General features: G+C 42.3%; 1 protein-coding gene across 3 annotated transcripts in view; it reads left to right on the top strand.

Annotated features, from left to right (window-relative positions):
* LOC138262023 (ATP-dependent translocase ABCB1-like) overlaps positions 1-19,966 on the top strand; it is a 935,493-nt gene that overhangs the window by 708,828 nt on the left and 206,699 nt on the right. For all 3 annotated transcript variants that reach the window (XM_069211682.1, XM_069211683.1, XM_069211684.1), the window contains one exon: positions 15,230-15,370. In XM_069211682.1, coding sequence (XP_069067783.1) covers positions 15,230-15,370 — 141 coding nt within the window. The remainder of the gene's footprint in view (positions 1-15,229; positions 15,371-19,966) is intronic.

Below are 19,966 nucleotides of genomic sequence, written 5' to 3'. Positions count from 1 at the left end.
AGAACTCTCCCACTAGACACCAGAGATGAGGCGCAGGCAGAAGCCTGTGGGTGGAGGTGGGCCTCGAACTTCTGACCAAGGTCAGAGTTCAAGTCAGGACAGGCTTCCACTTACTGGTGGAGCTATGTAGAGCAGTTCCTGGCCTTTGCAATCTCATATTGTTTTGGTATTTATTCCTATTTGACAGGCCTTACCTTTATAAAACTTCACAAACCCTTGCCCCATATTTAGGAAAAAGTGGTGCATCAGCTGTGATGTGCCACTTTTCTTGCGCCCCCCCTACCAGCACATAACTACACCATGGTTGCGCAGTATTTACAATACAGTGCACCATGGTTGTTCTTAGCACAATAACTTCAACATTTTTGATGCTATTGTGCCACTTTGCTACACTAGCATAAAAAAAATTACACTAATGCAGCAAAGTGCAAGGAGGCCCTTAGGTTACTATGGGAGCATCATTTCAACACCTTCTCAGAGCAGACATTCAAAATGATGCCAAAAATGGCGTAGTGAAATCTTTTACATTTCACTGTGCCATTTTTGCAGGCCTCCTAGCACCGGAATGCCTCCCTTGCATACATTCTGCCTGGTGCAGGCATAATGTGGCATAAGGGGTTACAAAGTGGTGCAACGCATGCATTGCACCACTTCTTAAATATGGCACGGCAGGAAAGCCCCTTTAGTCCCACCATAGTGTAGAAAAAATATGCTATGGCGGTGCTAAGGTGGCTCTAGGGGCTCCTAAATATGCCCCACCTTGTTTCTTCTTGTCTAACCATGTTAGTTGTTTGGACATGGTAAAGTGACTTCTCACCAAATTGTCTTTAAATGACAGAACCTTTTTATATATTATTTTTGGGTTAGTGCCACTTTGTAGCCAATGACGAGATCCCTGCTTAACAAGTTCCAGTATTTCCTGAGTATGTTGTAGATTTTTCCATTTCCCTTGCTATAGGTGAGGATCATTCTGATATTTTCATCTTGTGATTTTATTCATGTTACTCTGCGTAAAGATCTGATTCCGGTCGCAGTTTTTACTTGTTTCATTCCTTGGTTTATATATCTCTGTGAGAAAACTCTCTGTTAGCATCTTCGTTCTGCTGTTTTAAAGCGGGTTAACATGCCCTCGTCATTTAATCGGTTCCATCTTAATCAAAGGAATTCACCATAAGGTATACTTCTGATCAGGGGCTGTGGATGAAACTTGTTCGATGGGAATACTGTTGGTGGTTGTAGGTTTGCCATAAATAGTAGTCTTCAGAGTGGTATTCTTTATGTATACTCTCACATCCAGAAAGCCTATATGGGTGGTCCTGGTGTTGCAGGTGAATTTCAGTCTACATTCGTTATGATTCAATAAGTCAAACTATTCCAGAATTTGTTCATCTGTGCCATTCCATATGATGAAAAGATCATCAAAGATTCTTTTTAATGTTGTTGCCTAACTATAACGTCCCTGTAACTCTTGGTTTTTTAAGTGAATTTCAAGTTGTTTTTTTTTAAATTGTATTTCCGAACTGTAACCACTAACCCTTGACAGTAAGGGGCATATTTATACTCTGTTAGCGCCGGAATTGTGTCGGTTTTTTTTTACGCAAATCCGACGCAAAACTAACTCCATATTTATACTTTGGCGTTAGACCCATCTAGCGCCAAAGATCTTGGAGTTTGCGTCATTTTTTTGCGTGGACACCTACCTTGCGTTAATGATATGCAAGGTAGGCGTTCCCGTCTAAAAAATTACTCCGAGGCATGTGCGCCATATTTACACTCCCGGGCAAAAATGACGCCCGGGAGTGGGCGGGTAAAAAAAAATGACGGCCAGCCGTTTTAGCGTCATTTTTTAACGCCTGGTCAGGGCAGGTGTTAAGGGACCTGTGGGCTCGGAAGGAGCCCAGAGGTGCCCTCCCATGCCCCCAGGGACACCCCCTGCCACCCTTGCCCACCCCAGGAGGACAACCAAGGATGGAGGGACCCATCCCAGGGAACTTGAGGTAAGTTCAGGTAAGTTTTTTTTTTTTTTTTTAAATTGTGGCATAGTGGGGCCTGATTTGTGCCCCCCTACATGCCACTATGCCCAATGACCATGCCCAGGGGACAGATGTCCCCTGGGTATGGCCATTGGGCAAGGGGGCATGACTCCTGTCTTTGCTAAGACAGGAGTCATTTCAATGGAGGTTGGGAGTAAAAAAAAATGGCGCTAATCGGGTTGAGGCGAAAATTTTGCCTCAGCCTGACTTGCCCCATTTTTTGGCGCCCAAGCTCCATTTTCCCCTACGCCGGCGCTGCCTGGTGTAAGTCATTTTTTTGGATGCACACCAGGCAGCTCCGCCGGCTAACGTCATTCCATAAATACGGCGCCCGCAAGGTGCTTTGGAATGGCGTTAGCCGGCGTTAAGTTTTTTGACACACAACTGCGTTGGCGCAGTTGTGCGCCAAAAAGTATAAATACGTCCCTAAATGTGTGAGTGAGTGCATAAGTGTCTCAGTAGGTCTGTGAGTGGGTATAAGTGTCTCTGAGTAGGCCTGTGAGTGGGCACATGAGTGTATAAGTGGGTCTGTGTGCCTGAGTGGGACTGTGAATGAGTACATGAATCTCTGAGTGGGACAATAAGTGGGTGCGGGTCTGAGTACATCTGTGAGTGGGTGTGTGAGTGTCTGTGTGGGTACGTCAGTTGCTGTGTGAGTGATTCATCCACAACTGAGCCACATCTGCTCTTATTTTATTTAGCAGCCCTGCTGCAGTCCCTGGGGCAAAGGGAGTCCACCTGACCCCCTCTTTTATGATTAACATATTTAGCCCCTGGGATGTGGTGGCCCCCTTTTCTTTTTTTCTCCATTTTTTTTTTTGGTACTCAGCTGAATGCGAGCCCTAAGATGATTGCAAACACTTCCTGGTTGAAGTGTTGACAGCCAATCAGAACTCTGCATTTCCTTGCACAAGCTCACTATTCTTTGCGAAGTCATCACAGAGGAACTGCCACTCTAGAAATACAAATTTGGATTTTCTTTGATTTCTCAACAACTAATGAATGAATTTACACTAAATAAAAAAAAGCACGATCTGCAGAACAACATCTACCTTTCGGCCAAATTTGGTGTAATTCCATCCAGCAGTTCAGGCTGTAATTGTGTTCAACTCTCCTGTGGGAATTAACATGGGAAACACACTCTTTTGACCCCCCCCCCCCCCTTTTTCTCAGCCCCTGCTTGACAGATCACCCCAAAACTCTCCATGAGCAACAAGAATTACCTGCCTTTGGCCATGCGCAGCAGGGGTTGGCCACAGGGCCTGTCTTTCTGGGTGTGAGAATAGGTGTCAGAGGGTGTCTCTGGACATGAGAGTGGCTATGAGAGTGCCTGTCAGGGTATAAGAGAGGGTGTGAAAGTATCTGATTGTGCTCCAATAAATGAAAGATGCATTCACCTCCACAAAGCATTTCATATAATTTTTCAATATGGAGTCGTGGAGTAAACATGCTTGCTTTGCCTTCGCCAAGCCCAGGAGTTAGGATCATTTGTTCTTTCCATAAGTGGAGCTTCAACAGTGGCACCTGATAAGTTTACATTTGTAAATGCTTTCTATTGAGGTTTCATTTCTGTGAAATGAGCATCATGGCCAGAATAGAATTTCACTTGCTCGTTTATCCAACAAGAGTCCACAGTTTTGCAAAAAATGTCTATCCAATTGGAGCACTTTCTCCTGTTAAGTTAGTCAGTGCTACCTACTTGGGTGATGGTCCAGTATGGGGGAGGTGACCTACCATTTGTAGTCTTCAGAAAAGAATACTGGAACATATCCGAGCAATTCAGAACACGGATGTAAGCTACGCTGTTGCCAAACATTATCTGTTTCTCCCAAAAAGTAATTGGAGATCAATGAGATACTATGGTATTGCATACTTGCAAAAAATGAAAGAGGGGCAAATAGTGAACCAAAACTATGAAGATTAGCATCCTGCTTCATCATCAGACTGCGTACAAGGAAGTGAGGAAATGTATATACATCTGTGATGAAGGAATAATATGATATATGTAATAACATGACAGATTCTTAACCATTGGTAAACAACCTTCCAATATATCGTTGGTGCAATGCCTGTAAGAGTGGTTAACACTGACCTGGCAAAAGAGTCAAGGAGGAAAAGGTAAATTGTGTAAAAATTATACTAATATAAATGATTCATGGGTTGTATGGAATTTGAGGTACAGGTGTAACATATAAATAAATCACTCTTAGGGTAGTCAGCACTGAGCTTAAACGAGTGCAGGAACAATACTGTAAAACTGATGGGAGTTAAAAATGAATAAAGACCTTAGGGTAGTTAGCATAGAGCTTACTGGAGCACAGGAACATGAATGTATAACTGAAAGGAGTGAAAACTGGACAGGCAAATGGTGATAAAAAAGTGATTTATGGCTGGTATGAATATCCAGATACTGGGGGTAATATACATGGTAATTGCCCCAGAGTCAACCAACAAGCACTGAGCTTGCAAAAGCATAGGGACATTACCATGTAACCAAAGTAAACCCAAACACACTTAGCTTGAGAAATAGAGATGACTTGCCTGTCTGACACATAGAATTAGGTTGGTACATAATGCTAACGGGTGCCAGCTACACAGAATTTCATGCTAATGGCAAGTATGCAGGAGCCATATGGTATATACAAATGGTCAGAATGCCACCATCAGATTAGTAGTGAAGTCATATAATCTGCCGTTTGAACAATGGTACACAATGAAGATTTCATATTCATATTGAGTAATTAATGCAGTTATTGTAATATGTGATAACAATCAACTTGGACACTCATAATGTTGCCCTGTACAGAGTTATGTGATCAACACAATGTCCAAATTGAAATAACAAAGCTGTAATTTCTGTCTCAGTACATGCAAGTAAATATGAGTATTTGGTATTGAAACTACAAATCCCATAATGCCTCAGAATGGGCAGCATGGACATATGTATTTAAGAGGAGAAGGAAAAAAGACTCATAATGTGAGCAAGACTTTGAGTTAAAACTCGTTGGTGTGTGGGCCAGTGCTGATGCCAAATCAATTAAATTAAAGAAAAACGTGTTCCCTGGAATACAGCATCTTTCCTTTGTGTGAACATTATCAACGGCGAGAGGTTTATCTCTGACACCAGAAGCGGTAGTCTGCACACCGCATCTTGAGCATTTTACAAAAAAAAAGTATATATATATATATATGTATTCACTAAAACAAAAACAAAGATTACTCTGCCGTTATAGTTAGGATCCGGATTTACATGCATAAAACTATAAAAAAGCTGTTATAGTCAGAGTTATTTCAAGTTAATATAACTTGCGCCCTAAGGTAACCATAAAATTCAAGAACTTAGGGCCATATTTATACTTTTTGATGCACAACTGCGCCAACGCAGTTGTGCGACAAAAATTTTAACGCCGGCTAACGCCATTCCAAAGCGCCGTGCGGGCGCCTTATTTATGGAATGACGTTAGCCGGCGCAGCTGACTGGTGTGCGTAAAAAAAAAAAGACCCATACCAGGCAGCGCCGGCGTAGGGGAAAATGGAGCTTGGGCGTCAAAAAATGGGGCAAGTCAGGTGTGAGGCAAAATATTGGCCTCAACCCGATTTGCAGCATTTTCTTTTATTCCCAACCCCCATTGAAATGACTCCTGTCTTAGCACAGACAGGAGTCATGCCCCCTTGCACAATGGCCATGCCCAGGGGACTTATTTCCCCTGGGCATGGTCATTGGGCATAATGGCATGTAGGGGGGCACAAATCAGGCCCCCCTATGCCACACAAAAATACAAAAATACATACTTACCTGAACTTACCTTAAGTTCCCTGGGATGGGTCCCTCCATCCTTGGGCGTCCTCCTGGGGTGGGCAAGGGTGGCAGGGGGTGTCCCTGGGGGCATGGGAGGGCACCTCTGGGCTCCTTCCGAGCCCACAGGTCCCTTAACGCCTGCCCTGACCAGGCATTAAAAAATGACGCAAAAGCGGCTGGACGTAATTTTTTTTTACCCGCCCACTCCCGTGCGTAATTTTTGCACGGGAGTTTAAATAAGGTGCACATGCCTTGGAGTCATTTTTTAGACGGGACCGCCTACCTTGCATATCATTAACGCAAGGTAGGTGTCCACGCTAAAAAATGACGCAAACTCCAAGATCTTTGGCGCTAGACGGGTCTAACGCCAAAGTATAAATATGGAGTTAGCTTTGCGTCGGATTTGCGTAAAAAAAAACGACGCAATTCCGGCGCAAACAGAGTATAAATATGCCCCTTAATTTCTTTTAGGAGAAAGTGCAAAAAAAAGTTGTTATACTATTCACCCATGAAAAAAATATTTTGACTATGGACATTCTTCTCCCTGATTAGGTTACGTTGAGGGCCACAGCAATGAGTACAATGTACTTTTAAGTATGCATCACTGAACTTCTTTTGCACTCCACCAGTTTCACCACACATGACGCTGGAACCATCATAGGCTTGAGAAATTACTTTTTCTTAAGCACATTCCCCTGAGAAAGCAATGCTCAATTCATTATAAATAGCTGCAGCTATTGTTCCTGCAGATAGGTCTTGTGGATATGTTAAACAGTAACATCTTTCAATTAACTTGCAATTGCCATCAATGTAACAAAAACAAACATAGACTGAGATTATGCAAGGCCCCCACCCTGGGGCAACCCCAGGCCAGTGGTAGCCAAACTCTTACACCTCAAAGACCACAATGTCATTCTGCAGGTTGCCAAAAGTGAGTGGCATTTTACAGCGGGCGACAGCAACATCTTTATATTCTCAGAATATATTCTAATGGTTCAGCTGCAATAAGCCTCCTTCTCTGGAGTAAAACACAAATTGAGAGACATGGGAATGAATATATGCCCCACTTTTCCCTGACAAACTAAAAATCACACATGAAAATAAGTAATCTTTTCTTCACAGACCCGGAAGATCCCTGGAGCTGCACAGAGGCACACAGCACATGCTCACAGGTGGGTACTGAGGGGTCATGGCAACGACAACAAAGTAAGCCCTGGCGTAAACAGAGGCAGAAGCGCCAGAGGACTAGTGCATGTGCGGCATCGACCCTGGACAGAAGAGATGGAAAGGAAGTTGGTACTATGAGCAGCAGCAGCTATCCAAAACAGAACCAAACTGCTTGCATCTCACTCCAGCAGTAATAGTAAAACCCAGAGAATACAAACTAGCTCCAGTGAAGATGGTGCTGCATGCCCCAAACTAGCCAATCAACTGATCTCTGTGGCATTGTCAATGTAGGATGTATAGACACATGGGTGACACTAGTAGGGCATATCCTACTGACCATCCACAGATGCCAAGTACCTCCACAAATATTGCAGCCTATGGTTTAGGCTAAATGCAATAAATGGCTATGCTTTTACATACTGCATTCTGTTGCCTTTTCAACGCCGAGGTTGATGACTCCTCATGCACTCAAGAACTAATAGTATACTCTTGTTCAAAGGGACCCACCACTATAATGATGGTAAGGAGTGGTGCCCTGCTCTTCCCCTCCTCTTTCTGTGGTATCAGTTATCTATCTCTTTTTCATCCTTTCTTCTCTTTGCTCATCTTTGCCTCCCATCCCCTTCCCCTTTATTTAGAACTTATATCAGCAAGGCCAGGATCTTCTGTCCTCGTTCTTTTTTTCTGTCCCTCTCAGTTCATGGTGTAGGCCTTCTTTTTCTTTTTGGGTTACTTTATACTGTAACTAGGTAGGGTGCAGTTCTTGACCCAGCCCTGGGTGGGGATTTGCTGTTGGGTGAGTTGTTCTGGTTATTAGTTATAGAAATCCTACTGCAATATGCTTGTCCCATGGCCTCAGGAATGAGACGTGTCCACTGGAGCTGCAAGCAATAAATACAGTCGCCATGCACCATGGACTGGTACAAAAAAAAACACCCTAATGCTGAGCTTAGGGCCCGTTTTGCACAGCATGTCTATTCGGATTACATAGCGCAGCACCATGCAGAAGGGACAAAGTCAGACATCTCCTGTTACGATTGCTAAAAGGAGAACAACGCAGGTCCACAATTATGAAACTCCATCACCTGAATGGACATTGCCTACTTAGACAGGCAGTCCTCAATGTGTTTTTTATCGCATATTTTCAAAGACTACATAGGTCCCCGAAAGAATTGGAGAGCGGTCAATTAGAGTGATTGCTAGATATGGCAAATCTGAAAACATTATCTCATTACTCCCGCAAAACAGAAATGCAATGCAGGGCAGGATCATGGAGTGTGAGATACCTGTTGCAATCAAGCAATTAACAAAGGTTGAAAACCATGGGGGTGGAATCCTTCTGTAATTTTACAAGTGTTTCCAGACTGACCGTATTATGCACCTAACAGTGCTATATGGATTGGTACAGAAGAAGGGTAGGTTGTCTCTGTCCTCCAGACAGATTCTTATTGTAATGCTCCCCAAAATCAGCAGAGAGCCCCAGAACAAAGGATTCTACTATCCACTTTGCATTCTTAACCTGGACTGCAGGATGCTATGTAAGACAATGGCAAAGAGCATCAAGCTTCACTTGCTTTCCCTGGTGTATCCCGATCAGTGCTGCTTTAAGCACATCTTCCAAGATGCATCTTTCATGTCATAGCTCGAATATTGATGCCTCAGACACAGGCAGCAGTGCCTTTTGCCACCATGAAGAAGCCATTTAGGGTCAGATGTATTCAAAAGTGGAACAGTGTGGTGGTGCACAGCACCACCTGCATCACTTTAACAACACAGGGATGCACCATATTTATTAGAATACAGTCCACCCCTGCATTTCCACCTGCACTCGCGCTAAATTGAGCTGCCTAGTGTCAATGCAGGCATCCTTGCGCCATCATGCAAGATGTCTGCGTTGAGGGGGGGGTTAATTGTTTATATGCAGGAAGGTGTCCCTTCCTGCACATAAACAATCATTAATGGAGGTTTGACACGTCTGTGTGTGCTGCAGAATGCAGCACACACAGTATTGCCAAAGCGTAATTTGGAACTGATTGTTTCTGTGCAGGAAGGGACACCCCTGGGGTGGTGTTAGATTTTGGTGCTGCCCCAGGTTTATGAAAACTCGTTAATCTGAGGCAGTGTCAAAATGCAATGGGTGTTGCTGTGGCACACCCAGAGCAACACCCATTGCACGTCCCTTCCATGCAAAGGGCTGCATGTGAAGGGGCCATATTTACAAAGGTAGTGTTAAGCCACAAAAAGTGACAATGCTACCTTGTAAATACGGTACAGGGCATTGCGCCACCAGAGCATCAAAAAGTGACACTCCTGTGGTGCTAAGGGCTCTTAAATATGCCCCTTAATAGCTTGCCCTGGACCTACCTGTTTGCAATACTGTGGTCAATGGACTTCAACAAAGACATACTAGCCTGGATAAAGATCCTGAACACAGAGCCTGTGCCATGGGTAAGAAACCAACTTTGAGCTCGCTGATATCTGGTGCATCCATAGGAGCACCATGAAAGGCTGCCCCTTGTTGCTGCTGCTTTTTGTGCTTGATACGTGGCCTCTGGCACACAGAATTCATCAACAGGACATCAGACAAAGATTAACTTGTCAGTGGCCAAAATCATTAAATGTATCTTTATGCAGACTTTGCATTTGCCGTAGACCGTACTTTCATGCATTATAGTCCTTTGGATAGATCTAGGGACTGTTTGTTAGCAGAGCTAAGTTCTGCATCTTCTCGTTAACAGGTAAGTGTGTGAATCATCTGGCGGAGACTCCTTTGTGATATCTATTGACTGACAGATTGCAGGTACCTTGGCATCCACATTTGCAAGCTCCCAGATGATGTCTGGGAAGGGAACCTAGTCATCTAAGAAAGTGATGATATCCCTCCTATCTTCCATGATTTCCTGGTAAAGACTTCAATTTTCACTGTTGGGACACATTGCACTGTCCAAAATGGTCATGCTATCACCTCTTTTGTACGTATTTGCCACATACTTCTAATACTGTATCAACGGTTGTTTTGTTACCCGAATAGCTGGTTCACCGGTCCAACTTGCGTAGGTGGCAGGTGGTGCTTAGTGGTAGACAAACTGTTTCTCCTTATGGATGCGGGAGTTTTAGGCACACAGTACTACAAACCAGGCTATTTGGATGTGCAGCTCCAGTAGATCATGACTTAGATTGCACCAGTGCTTCTACCGTCACCTCTTCTTTGTGATGATGTGATATGAGAAAAGAATCACAATTTTGTTTAGAAGAAGCCTGTTTGTTATTTATTTACCAGATCATATGTTGGTTTAGTTTTATGTGGTGAATAAATGGATAGACTCAGATTTATCTCCATTGACATATGACATAGGTTTCTAGCCTCCCTGCTAAATGAGTCCCAGGAGAACTTTGTTATATTAGTTCTAGTTATTTACCCTGGTCCTAGATGGGTATAAAGGTTAGTTCTTGTTCACATACACTCAACATTGTACATGGCAGTACTTCTAGGAAAGATATATATATATATATATATATATATATATATATATATATATATATATATTTATATATATATATATATATATATATATAAAACAATGTAGTTGCTCCCTTATTTTTCATTGCATTCATTGTTTTCTTTCTATGATTTGTGACTTTGATGTTTTTTGCTCTATATTTAGCAAGGTTTCTGCTTGAATTTCTATTTCTAGGAGATCTATGATGGTCTCACTTTCTAACCCTACTTCTGGTTTTATTTGGTTCTTTGATTATCAATTCCTACATTTTTTATCACCTTAAAAAAAGGAATACCTAGATTGTCACAGAAATTTGTCCTGCACTTTGTGACTTGTCCTCCTAATTCGTACACTTTGAAGGAGACCTTTTCATATATACATTAAGTTCATGTTGGCACTGTATCTACTGGGAGGCATAGTCCATTTCTCAGGTAATCAAGAAGGAAACTTGATAGATCTTCACAGCATTCAGTCCTTAATATTGGCCAACCAGCATTCCTTGGAGTTGAGCTAGGCCCTTAATCCTCTGTCAGATATCAGGTGGCTGATCACAATATGTTAAAGCCTTTTCTACTCTTGTGGAGAGAGCCATTGCAAATTATGAATCTCCATTATTCATGTGTGGTGTCACTTTGTATGAATGCTTCAAAAGTCTGGCCACTGTCTTGCATGCCCACATCATTTTTGCTACCTTCACCCAAGTATACCTGGCTGGAGTTAGTGGTTTTATTCACTCTGTCCAAAGTACAAAATGTAAGCCCCAGCTACTTACAATAGTGCCAGCAAGGCTAAGATGGCAGGCTAGAGTATAATTATTTCCGTTGAGATGGAAAGGATAATACTAAATGCTGTCACCAAGGCTGCACTCACAGGTTAACCCTCTGAAATTAAGTTGACATTATTCATGTACTCTGCAGTTGACAAAAGGAAGCCCTGATGTTACAATGAGCAGCAAGAGGAAACTGGACTCCAGAATATTGAAATTTGAGATGCCAGAGGATAGTTCTACTTTGATATGATTTTGCTTTTTAAAAATAATTAAACTGAGTCTGCTTAAACATAAGAGAGATACAATTAATGAGAAAGGAATACTTACCAACACTGTGGCTATATTTATTGCTTAAAAGATTCCTACAAACCATTATCTAAGGTGACTTACTGTAGTGTGACAATGAACACACAAATGTTGATGAGAGGAATACTTGCATATAGTGTAACAGACAATCTCTCAGGATAGCTTTCCACCCACGGTTTTTGCACACTTTGCTACTCTAGCCAGATGCTCATCTTATGCAAATCAGTACTGACTTTGCACCTCAAGGAGCCATCCATCCCAAACTGCTAGTTTAGGTCACCTCCAGAAGATAACATAAGCAACAACAGACCAGTTTCAGACTCATTAGGCCTTGGCAGTGAGGTATGTTTTGGATTCTGTTGAACAGCAAACAAGTGAAGCATGTCTGTGCATACCCATGTGCAATTAAAGTTTTGAACCAAACGCACAAAAAGATGTAGGGCTTTTTAAACCCCATCAGTGATGTATAGCTTGGATCCTGTGTAAGTAAGATGCCAACGTTTGGGCATTCCCTAGGTCCCTTAAAGCATTGTATCAAACACATAAAAGGTGATGGGAGGAATACTGGCAATTACTGGGGCGTCATTCCAAGGCATCATTTTTCACATACAGTGCCACAAGAGATCTCTCTTGTGCAAATCAACAATGCCCTTGCTCCTCTTGGGGAAACAGTCTATTACAAACCCTTAGGCGACATTGCCTACAGAAGGGAACACAGGCAATCTCAGATTATTTTAGGCCTTATTAGCATTTGTCATTAAGGAATAGCTTAGATTGATCCTATGGCACATTGAGCAAGGAACTCACATCTAGGTATACCCTTGCCCCACATAGAATGCTACATCTAAAAAAATAAATGTGACTGTAGGAATTGCTAATAGTCTAGCCACTTTCAATCACTTGGTGTGATGGGTACTGTGCTCACCTTGCTCCCGGAGCTAAGCTGCACCCTTTAAAAAATGCCCAAGTAGGTTCAAACCAGTCTGGGGTAATTTGTGTTCCAAGGGGACCTGGTATGGCAGTTAAGGCTCAGTGTTTCCATTTAAAAAAGGGCCAAGACCGATTTACATATGGCTGAGCCCTGTCTGAAATAGCATGGTGAGCAGAAAATGGACTGGGATGCATTCCAGAGTAATTACTAGTGGCTGAGATTAATTCAAGCATTCTACCCACCCTTTTTGCATTTCTCATTATGACACACTAAGTACAAAGATGCATCCTACTTAAGAGGCCCAAATAGACCAAAACCTGTCAGGGATTGCTTGTGTTCCAGCTCAGAGGGAGTTGCTGTAGCCAGTTCAAGAGGGAGTACCTGTAGCCAATTGTAATCCACTCACATACCCAAGCTACTTGCTATAACCATCAAACCATTAGGGTAGTGACCTGAGCCTTGGTAAACACCGAGCCAGGATATAAACAAGATCTCTGTCTGTTTGCTGGGCATTGCAGCACCAACCCACGGAGGAGCTAGCACGATTATACAGTATGCCACTTAGGTGGATCAGGGCAATTATGCCCTATTATTAGAACTCCTCTGTACCTCTATGAATGTAGTGAACCATATCTCAATCTCACCCTGCTCTCACATAGTGGAACAACATATCAATTTTTGATATGTACAGTTAGATTGGTAAGGGTGTGTGCCGAACCGCGTAAAATCATTTCTCTCCATTCCCTTTGTATGGTATTGCGCAGACAGTCTGGCCTTCAGCCTAAACCTGCATGAAGTTCACTTCTGATGGCACAGCAGGACAGACCATAAATCAAACCTTCCTTGCAGCTAACCCCTGTTGGGCATGGGCTTCAGTTGTACATTGTGTGGGTTGACTGTCCAGGATGTGCATAAAACCCACCTTGAGGCTAACCCAGCTGGTACGTTGAGGGTTAACCACAGGCAGGCATCCTCCCATGCAGCCTACCACCTTCTCCATACACTGTTTGCAACGTTAGCCATAGCTAGTATCTCAGCTTTTATGTTAGTCTGTCAAATGGCACCAAATGTATTACCAATATATTGCTTTAACTTTGCCCACCTTGATGGATTAACATAAAAAATTGACATACAAACATAAAAACACAATATCGAAGCGTATGCAGTCATTATATTGATATATCAAAAGGCACAAAATGTATCAACAAATGAACAATGTTTGACCACTTTTTACTGAAACTGCTTGAGTAGCTGCACTACACTCAAAACATAAAGAATAACTTATAAATTTCAAGTGTCTGTTACGTTTTGTTGAAATCCTCTCTATGGTGCTAAAGTTATTAGCAAATCAAACATTTTTATCCCCCTTTAAACTTGTCCCCCACCTGGTTAACCCTATGGATCTGCTTGCCAAACTGTGCCAACCTTATCAGCAAATGAAAAGAAAATGTTTGCTTCCCTTTAACATTGCTCTTTCATATGGATCACCTTGAAAACTGTTGATTTGCCAAACGGCGGCATAGTGGTTAGCAAATTAACGCTTGTCTGACTTCCCTTAAACAGGCCTTCCATTATGGAACTGCATGCAAATGAACAAAGATACTGAAACTCTCACAAAAAAAGATTCCTTTACACCTCTCAAACCCACATACAGTAGCAGTCAAACTCCATCTGACTCCTTTTGCAAATGCAACATGATTGTATGAGACACGGGTATGGGTAAAGAGAGCTGACTTTGTCCTCTATACTGAATGGCCTTCTTCAGAAAATGTAATGAAAACTAGGGGTGGGTGAAAAATTTCACTCCACCAGTGGAGTTCGTGAAGTTCTAGCAAAACTTCACCAACTGACACATGGTGGAGTTTTTTCTCACATGGGGCTCACCAACGGTAATTTGACAAGCACAAGTGAGAATTTGCATCCCCCAAACATGATTGATTTTCAGGCGCTAGCACCCTTCGCAGTGAGATTTCTCAATGCAGGCGGTTGTGGCAGGTTGTAACCGTTCAAAATGAGAAAGCTGATGCTTTGCTGTGGCAGAAAGAAGTAGTGCCTTCTTGTGTGTAGTGTGGTCACATTTGGGCTGATTTTACAGCATGGAAGTAGCTTCCGGGGCTAAAAATCAGTGCAAGGAGTGCAACATGCCGAATTCTTCCCACTCATGGAACTCAAATGAATCTCAAGTTTTTATGTAACTCTGCAGAATTCCACTGAGTGAAATTCCATAAGTTCCGCCCAGGCCTAATGAACAGAAACTCATCAATCCTCGTCACACGCTTCTGTATTAAACCTGACAGGGATATTCTCTGCATTATGCATGCACAAATAAGTTATTACAATGCATTTCCCCTTATGTACTAATGCAACTTTGTCCTGAAATATCAGCTTTCATGCCCTGTGAGTATATTTACTCACATAAAATATGGAAGCATCTCAGTGTAAGTTTAGTTTTGAGTTGAAAGTGAATTTGCACTAGTAAAATGAAACTGTTTGGGTTATTAGTTTCAGCTTTGGTCTCAGATAGCTTTGGGATTTGTGGCCACGAATTCTTAACATATTTTAAAAGTCACAAATTACGACTGTCGTCATAGTCTCTGTAGTCTGAGCTTCTACTGTAAACAACCCATTCACAATTTCTTTACCTGTACATTGTAATACACTTTGTTAGTCATGTTGTTTGAACTTATCTGCAAATTCTATCTTTAACCCTTTCTTCTTACACAGGGATGCACGTAAAGGTGGCCCCGTCAATGGATTAATTTATGGAATGTCCCAGTCAGTTAATTTCTTTGTTACTGCAATTGTTTGCAGATTTGGAGCCTGGCTGATTGTGAATTGCTACACAAATTTTGAGAATATCTTTATGTAAGTATCTAATTGTGGGGTCTTTCAGGGAATGCATTTAGACTGGTTGTTTCTATGAATGTATAAATGGTATGAGTAATCTGAGAAATGTAATGTTAAAATTTACTTAAAACTTGACAGAGTTTAGATAACTTACTTTAATTAATTTTTCTACGATTGATCTAAAATAAATGACATAAACTTGGGAGTACATATTATCACTGAATGAAGTACAGTAATTTAGTGTAAAGCACCTTTAGAAAATTGAACTATCGAAGCCTATGTTAGAAGAATTCTAATTTAGCCAACAGAAATATTTACTTGAGTACAAGCCGTGTAGATCCATCATTAGAAAAAGGTAATATGGCAGAGTCTCAACGGTTCTTCAAGTTGACTTAGGACAGCATACTTGATACATGTAATGACAGAAACAGAGGTCTCAGTCATCACTTCTTTCATTGTCTGAATAGAGTGCGAAAATGTGTACGTCTGGTACCCGCTCAGACACTTGGGGGCATATTTATGAAGGTTTTGTGTCACTCATGCGCTGTTCAAGGGGAGCAAGGGTGGCACAAAATATAAGTGACATTTATCAAGCCACGCAAAGCCACCTTGGGTGGCCCTCCATAGGTTGATAAATCTAGAGTAACGCAAGGCAGCCCAAATTTCTGTCTGGCATCATCCTATAGCAGGGAGGCACTCAGTGAGTGGAAAGTGGGTATTCCCACATATCCACCCATGGATTTTGGTACTGTTAGAAATGGGGTCTATGGTTGGCAGTCAGTTTGCACTCTTTCCAAGCAGGGACCCTCAATCTAGTTAGGGCAATGGAGATACATACTTAAGAGAACCCCTGCTCACGCCCTTAATAGCATGCCACAAGCACTCAGGCTTATCTTAAAGGCAATGTGTAAAGTATTTGCACCAAAACACATAGTAACACAGTGAAAACACTACAAAATGGACGCCACAACAGTGTAGAAAACTAGCCAATATCTATCTTAACAAGACCAAAATTACAAAAATCCAACATACACAAGTCAAGATATGATTTTTTTTAAAGTAAAGAGTACCTTACTCCATAGAACACAATGCAAATGTGGTTGTTACACAAAGTACCTGGTTTGTGTCAAAAATAAAGCTGCACGGATGAGCGTCCGTCAGAAAGGTCAGCGATGCATCGATTCCTTGTTCGTAAGTGAGGCCGTGTGTAGTTTTTTCTCTGGTCGGGTAGGCAATACGTTGTTTTCCTCTCTAGCAAGAGAGCGATGCATCGATAGCCGGACAAGGCACCTTGGATCCATGCAGGTTCACAATGATTTTGACACCCAGCAACGATGCATGTGAAATCCGGCTGCACAGTAATAAAACCGTGCTGCAAGGGGTAGCGTAATTTTTACTGACGCTTTGCAGGTGGTGCATCAAACTTTTCCCACACGGCTTCCTGTGGGTGGATGTAAGTCCTTTTTCTACCAAGTTCACCTTTCAAGAGCACAGGGACTGGATGGGGCACCACCTGGCAGGGCAGGTGTCCTAGCAGAGAGTCCAGATGCTGGCAGAGAAAGTCTTAGATGGCCCTGAGACTTCAAAACCAGATGCAAGCTCCTTACAAGCCCTTGGAGACACTTCACAAGCAGGAATATACCACAAAGTCCAGTCCTTGTCCTCTTTCAGGCCGAAACAGTAACTGCAGGCCAACCCAGCACAGTACAGTCACAGGCAAAGGAGCAGTACTCCTACTCCAGCTCTTCTCTTTGGCAGAGGTTCCTCTTGGTTCTAGAAGTGATCTAAAGTCTGGGGTTTTGGGACCACTACGTATACCTCTTACTGCCTTTGACGTAGGCAAACGTCAAAGGAAAGTCTCTGTTGTTCACAAAACCCTGCCTTGCCAACGCCAGGCCCCAAACACATACCAGAGGGTTGAAGACTGCATTGTGTGAGGGCAGGCACAACCCTTAGAGGTGTAAGTGACAATTCGTCCATCCACTCTAGCTCATATGGATCACCAAAGATATGCAGGCTACACCCCCAGCTCACTTTGAATGATTGTCTAGAGGGAATTAAAAAAAAGACAACTGTCAATTTGACCCAGAAAGGGCATCCACAAACAGGCAGATTCACAGAATGGTCTAAGCAAGAAAATGCTCACTTTCTAAAAGTGGCATTTTCAAACTAACAATCTAAAAACCAACTTCACTAAAAGATGTATTTTTAAATTGTGACTTCAGAGACACCAAACTCCACATTTCTATCTGCTTTCAAAGAGAATCTGCACTTTAAGAATATTTGAAGGCAGCCTCCATGTTAACCTATGAGAGAGATAGGCCTTGCAACAGTGAAAACCGAATCTGGCAGTATTTCACTGTTAGGACATGTAAAACACATCAGTATGTGTCCTACCTTTAACATACACTGCACCCTACCCATGGGTCTACCTAGGGCCTACCTTAGGTGTGCCTTACATTTACAAAAAGGTACGGTTTGGGCCTGGCAAATGGGTACACTTGAAAGGTTGAATTAGCAGTGAAAGGCTGCAAAAACAGACACTGCAGTGGCAGGTCTGAGACGTGTTTACAGGGCTATTCATGTGGGTAGCACAGGCCCACTAGTGGCATTTGATTCACAGGCCCTGGGCACCTCCAGTGCACTAGGGACTTGCTAGTAATTCAAATATGCCAATCATGGAAAAGACAATTAAACCTACACTTTACACAGGAGCACTGGCACTTTAGCACTGGTCCGCAGTGGTAAAGTGCCCAGACAGCAAAAGCAGAGTCCAGCACACAGACAAAACATGGGAAGCAGAGGCAAAAAAGACAGGGGCGACCACGTCAAGGATGTTAGGTCTAACAGGAGGCCACCCAACTAGACCTTAAAATCACTCTGGTAGTCCTGGTTTCAGCAGTAGAACAGGACTCAAAGAATAAGGCAGGCCTCTGAGGGTTCAGACTTCAGGCAGCAAAGCAGTCTTTCCAGGTGCAGCAATGCAGTCTTCTGAAGTAAACAGCAGGCAACAGTAGCAAGCAGAAATTTGAGAGTACTTCCCCACGTCCTGAAAGTGAACTGAAGAGTGGGTCTGAGGGTCCCATTTTTACACCTGGTGCCTTCTTTGAAGTATGAGTCATTTCTATAGAATTCCCTTTAAAGAGCTTGAAGTTTCCTGCTTCCCTCCCCTGGCTCCAATCTGGCTGCATAAACAATGTAGGAGGGACAAGTCATTTCTGTCAAGTCCTATTCAATTGCAAGTGAGGCTATGCCCAGCTCCACAGCCCCCATCATGTCAGTTGATAACCCATCCAGGCACACCAAATCCTTCTATTGTGTGACTGTCTGGGAAGAAAAAACAAAGTTCAACTGCACCCAGTCATGTGACGCAGCAGTAAACTCCAGGCATTAAATAGGGCAGGAAAGTGCTAACTTTCTAAAAGTGGCATTTTCAAAATTGTAACTTAAAATCTGAGTTTACCATTAAAGAGGATTTTTAACTACATTTTCTCAAACAACAAACACAACATGTATATCTGTTCTCTTTCAAAAGTTAGCAATTATAAAATGTAATAACAAAAACCATTCTTTCCTGCGCCACAAGTAGGCCTCACAGAAGTGTTTTACTACCAGGACACTGTCTTAAAAAAAAATTATGGGGCTGATTTAAGAGCCCCTAGAGCCTCCTTGCACCACATTAGGGTCATTTTTAAAGTATGCTAATGTGGCACAACTAGGCCAAAATCGCCATGCCAGATTTAGAAAGTGGTGGAATGCATGCATTCTTCAACTTTGTAACCATTGCGCTACATTATGTCTGCACCGGGGACGTTCCCCTGTTAGAGAGGGCAAACAAGTGTCTCAAAGAAGTCTAAGAGATTTAGTTACGCCATTTTTTTTGGCACTTTTAACACCTACTCTGATCATTGGTTCAAATGGGGCACACCATTGATTTCAATGGGCCTCAATGAGCTTTGCGGGATTAGTGTCAACATTTTTTACGTTAGTCCTGCAAACCTCTGAACTAGCTATATTTTTTTTACCCTAGTTCCCCTAACTACAGCCAGGATGCGCCATATCTTAGATAAAGTATTTGTATTTTTTTATTAGTTGCTTATATATTTTTTCTACATCTATAAGAAACTGAGTTAGTAGTTGACTGTTGACTATCTACCTTAAATAACAAGCAGATTCCTTATCAGGATGAACCAGAATGTCAATAAACTAAGCTAAGCCCAACCCATGATAGCCATGGCACTGAACAGATAAGCTTAACTTAAGGGTGACGTCTAAAGTATTTTTGTTGTACCAGAACAGTGATAAAGTCAACACAGTAAAAATTGTATGCAAATTCAGATAAATAGAAAATATTTTAATTAATGAAAAGACACTGATACAACATAAAAAATAAAGGGAACCAGAGTGATGTTTTTTTTAGATTTTAAATACAAGTAGCACCATAAAGGGTTAATGGCACACTGTGATTAACTCGTCATGGTAGACCGGGACCTAGGTGCCATTTAAGGCTGACCGCGATGGAATGCGGGTTGGACACAGAAACTAGGTTTGAACCAGAAGGACGTTTTACCTCGGGCCTTAGGCCTATATGTTGTACTGTATTTTATCCTAGAC

The sequence above is a fragment of the Pleurodeles waltl genome, chromosome 10, assembly GCF_031143425.1.
Source record: "Pleurodeles waltl isolate 20211129_DDA chromosome 10, aPleWal1.hap1.20221129, whole genome shotgun sequence".
Classification (NCBI taxonomy): domain Eukaryota; kingdom Metazoa; phylum Chordata; class Amphibia; order Caudata; family Salamandridae; genus Pleurodeles; species Pleurodeles waltl.
The sequence above is the reverse complement of the archived record's forward strand: the minus strand, read 5'-3'. Positions and strand labels throughout refer to the sequence as shown.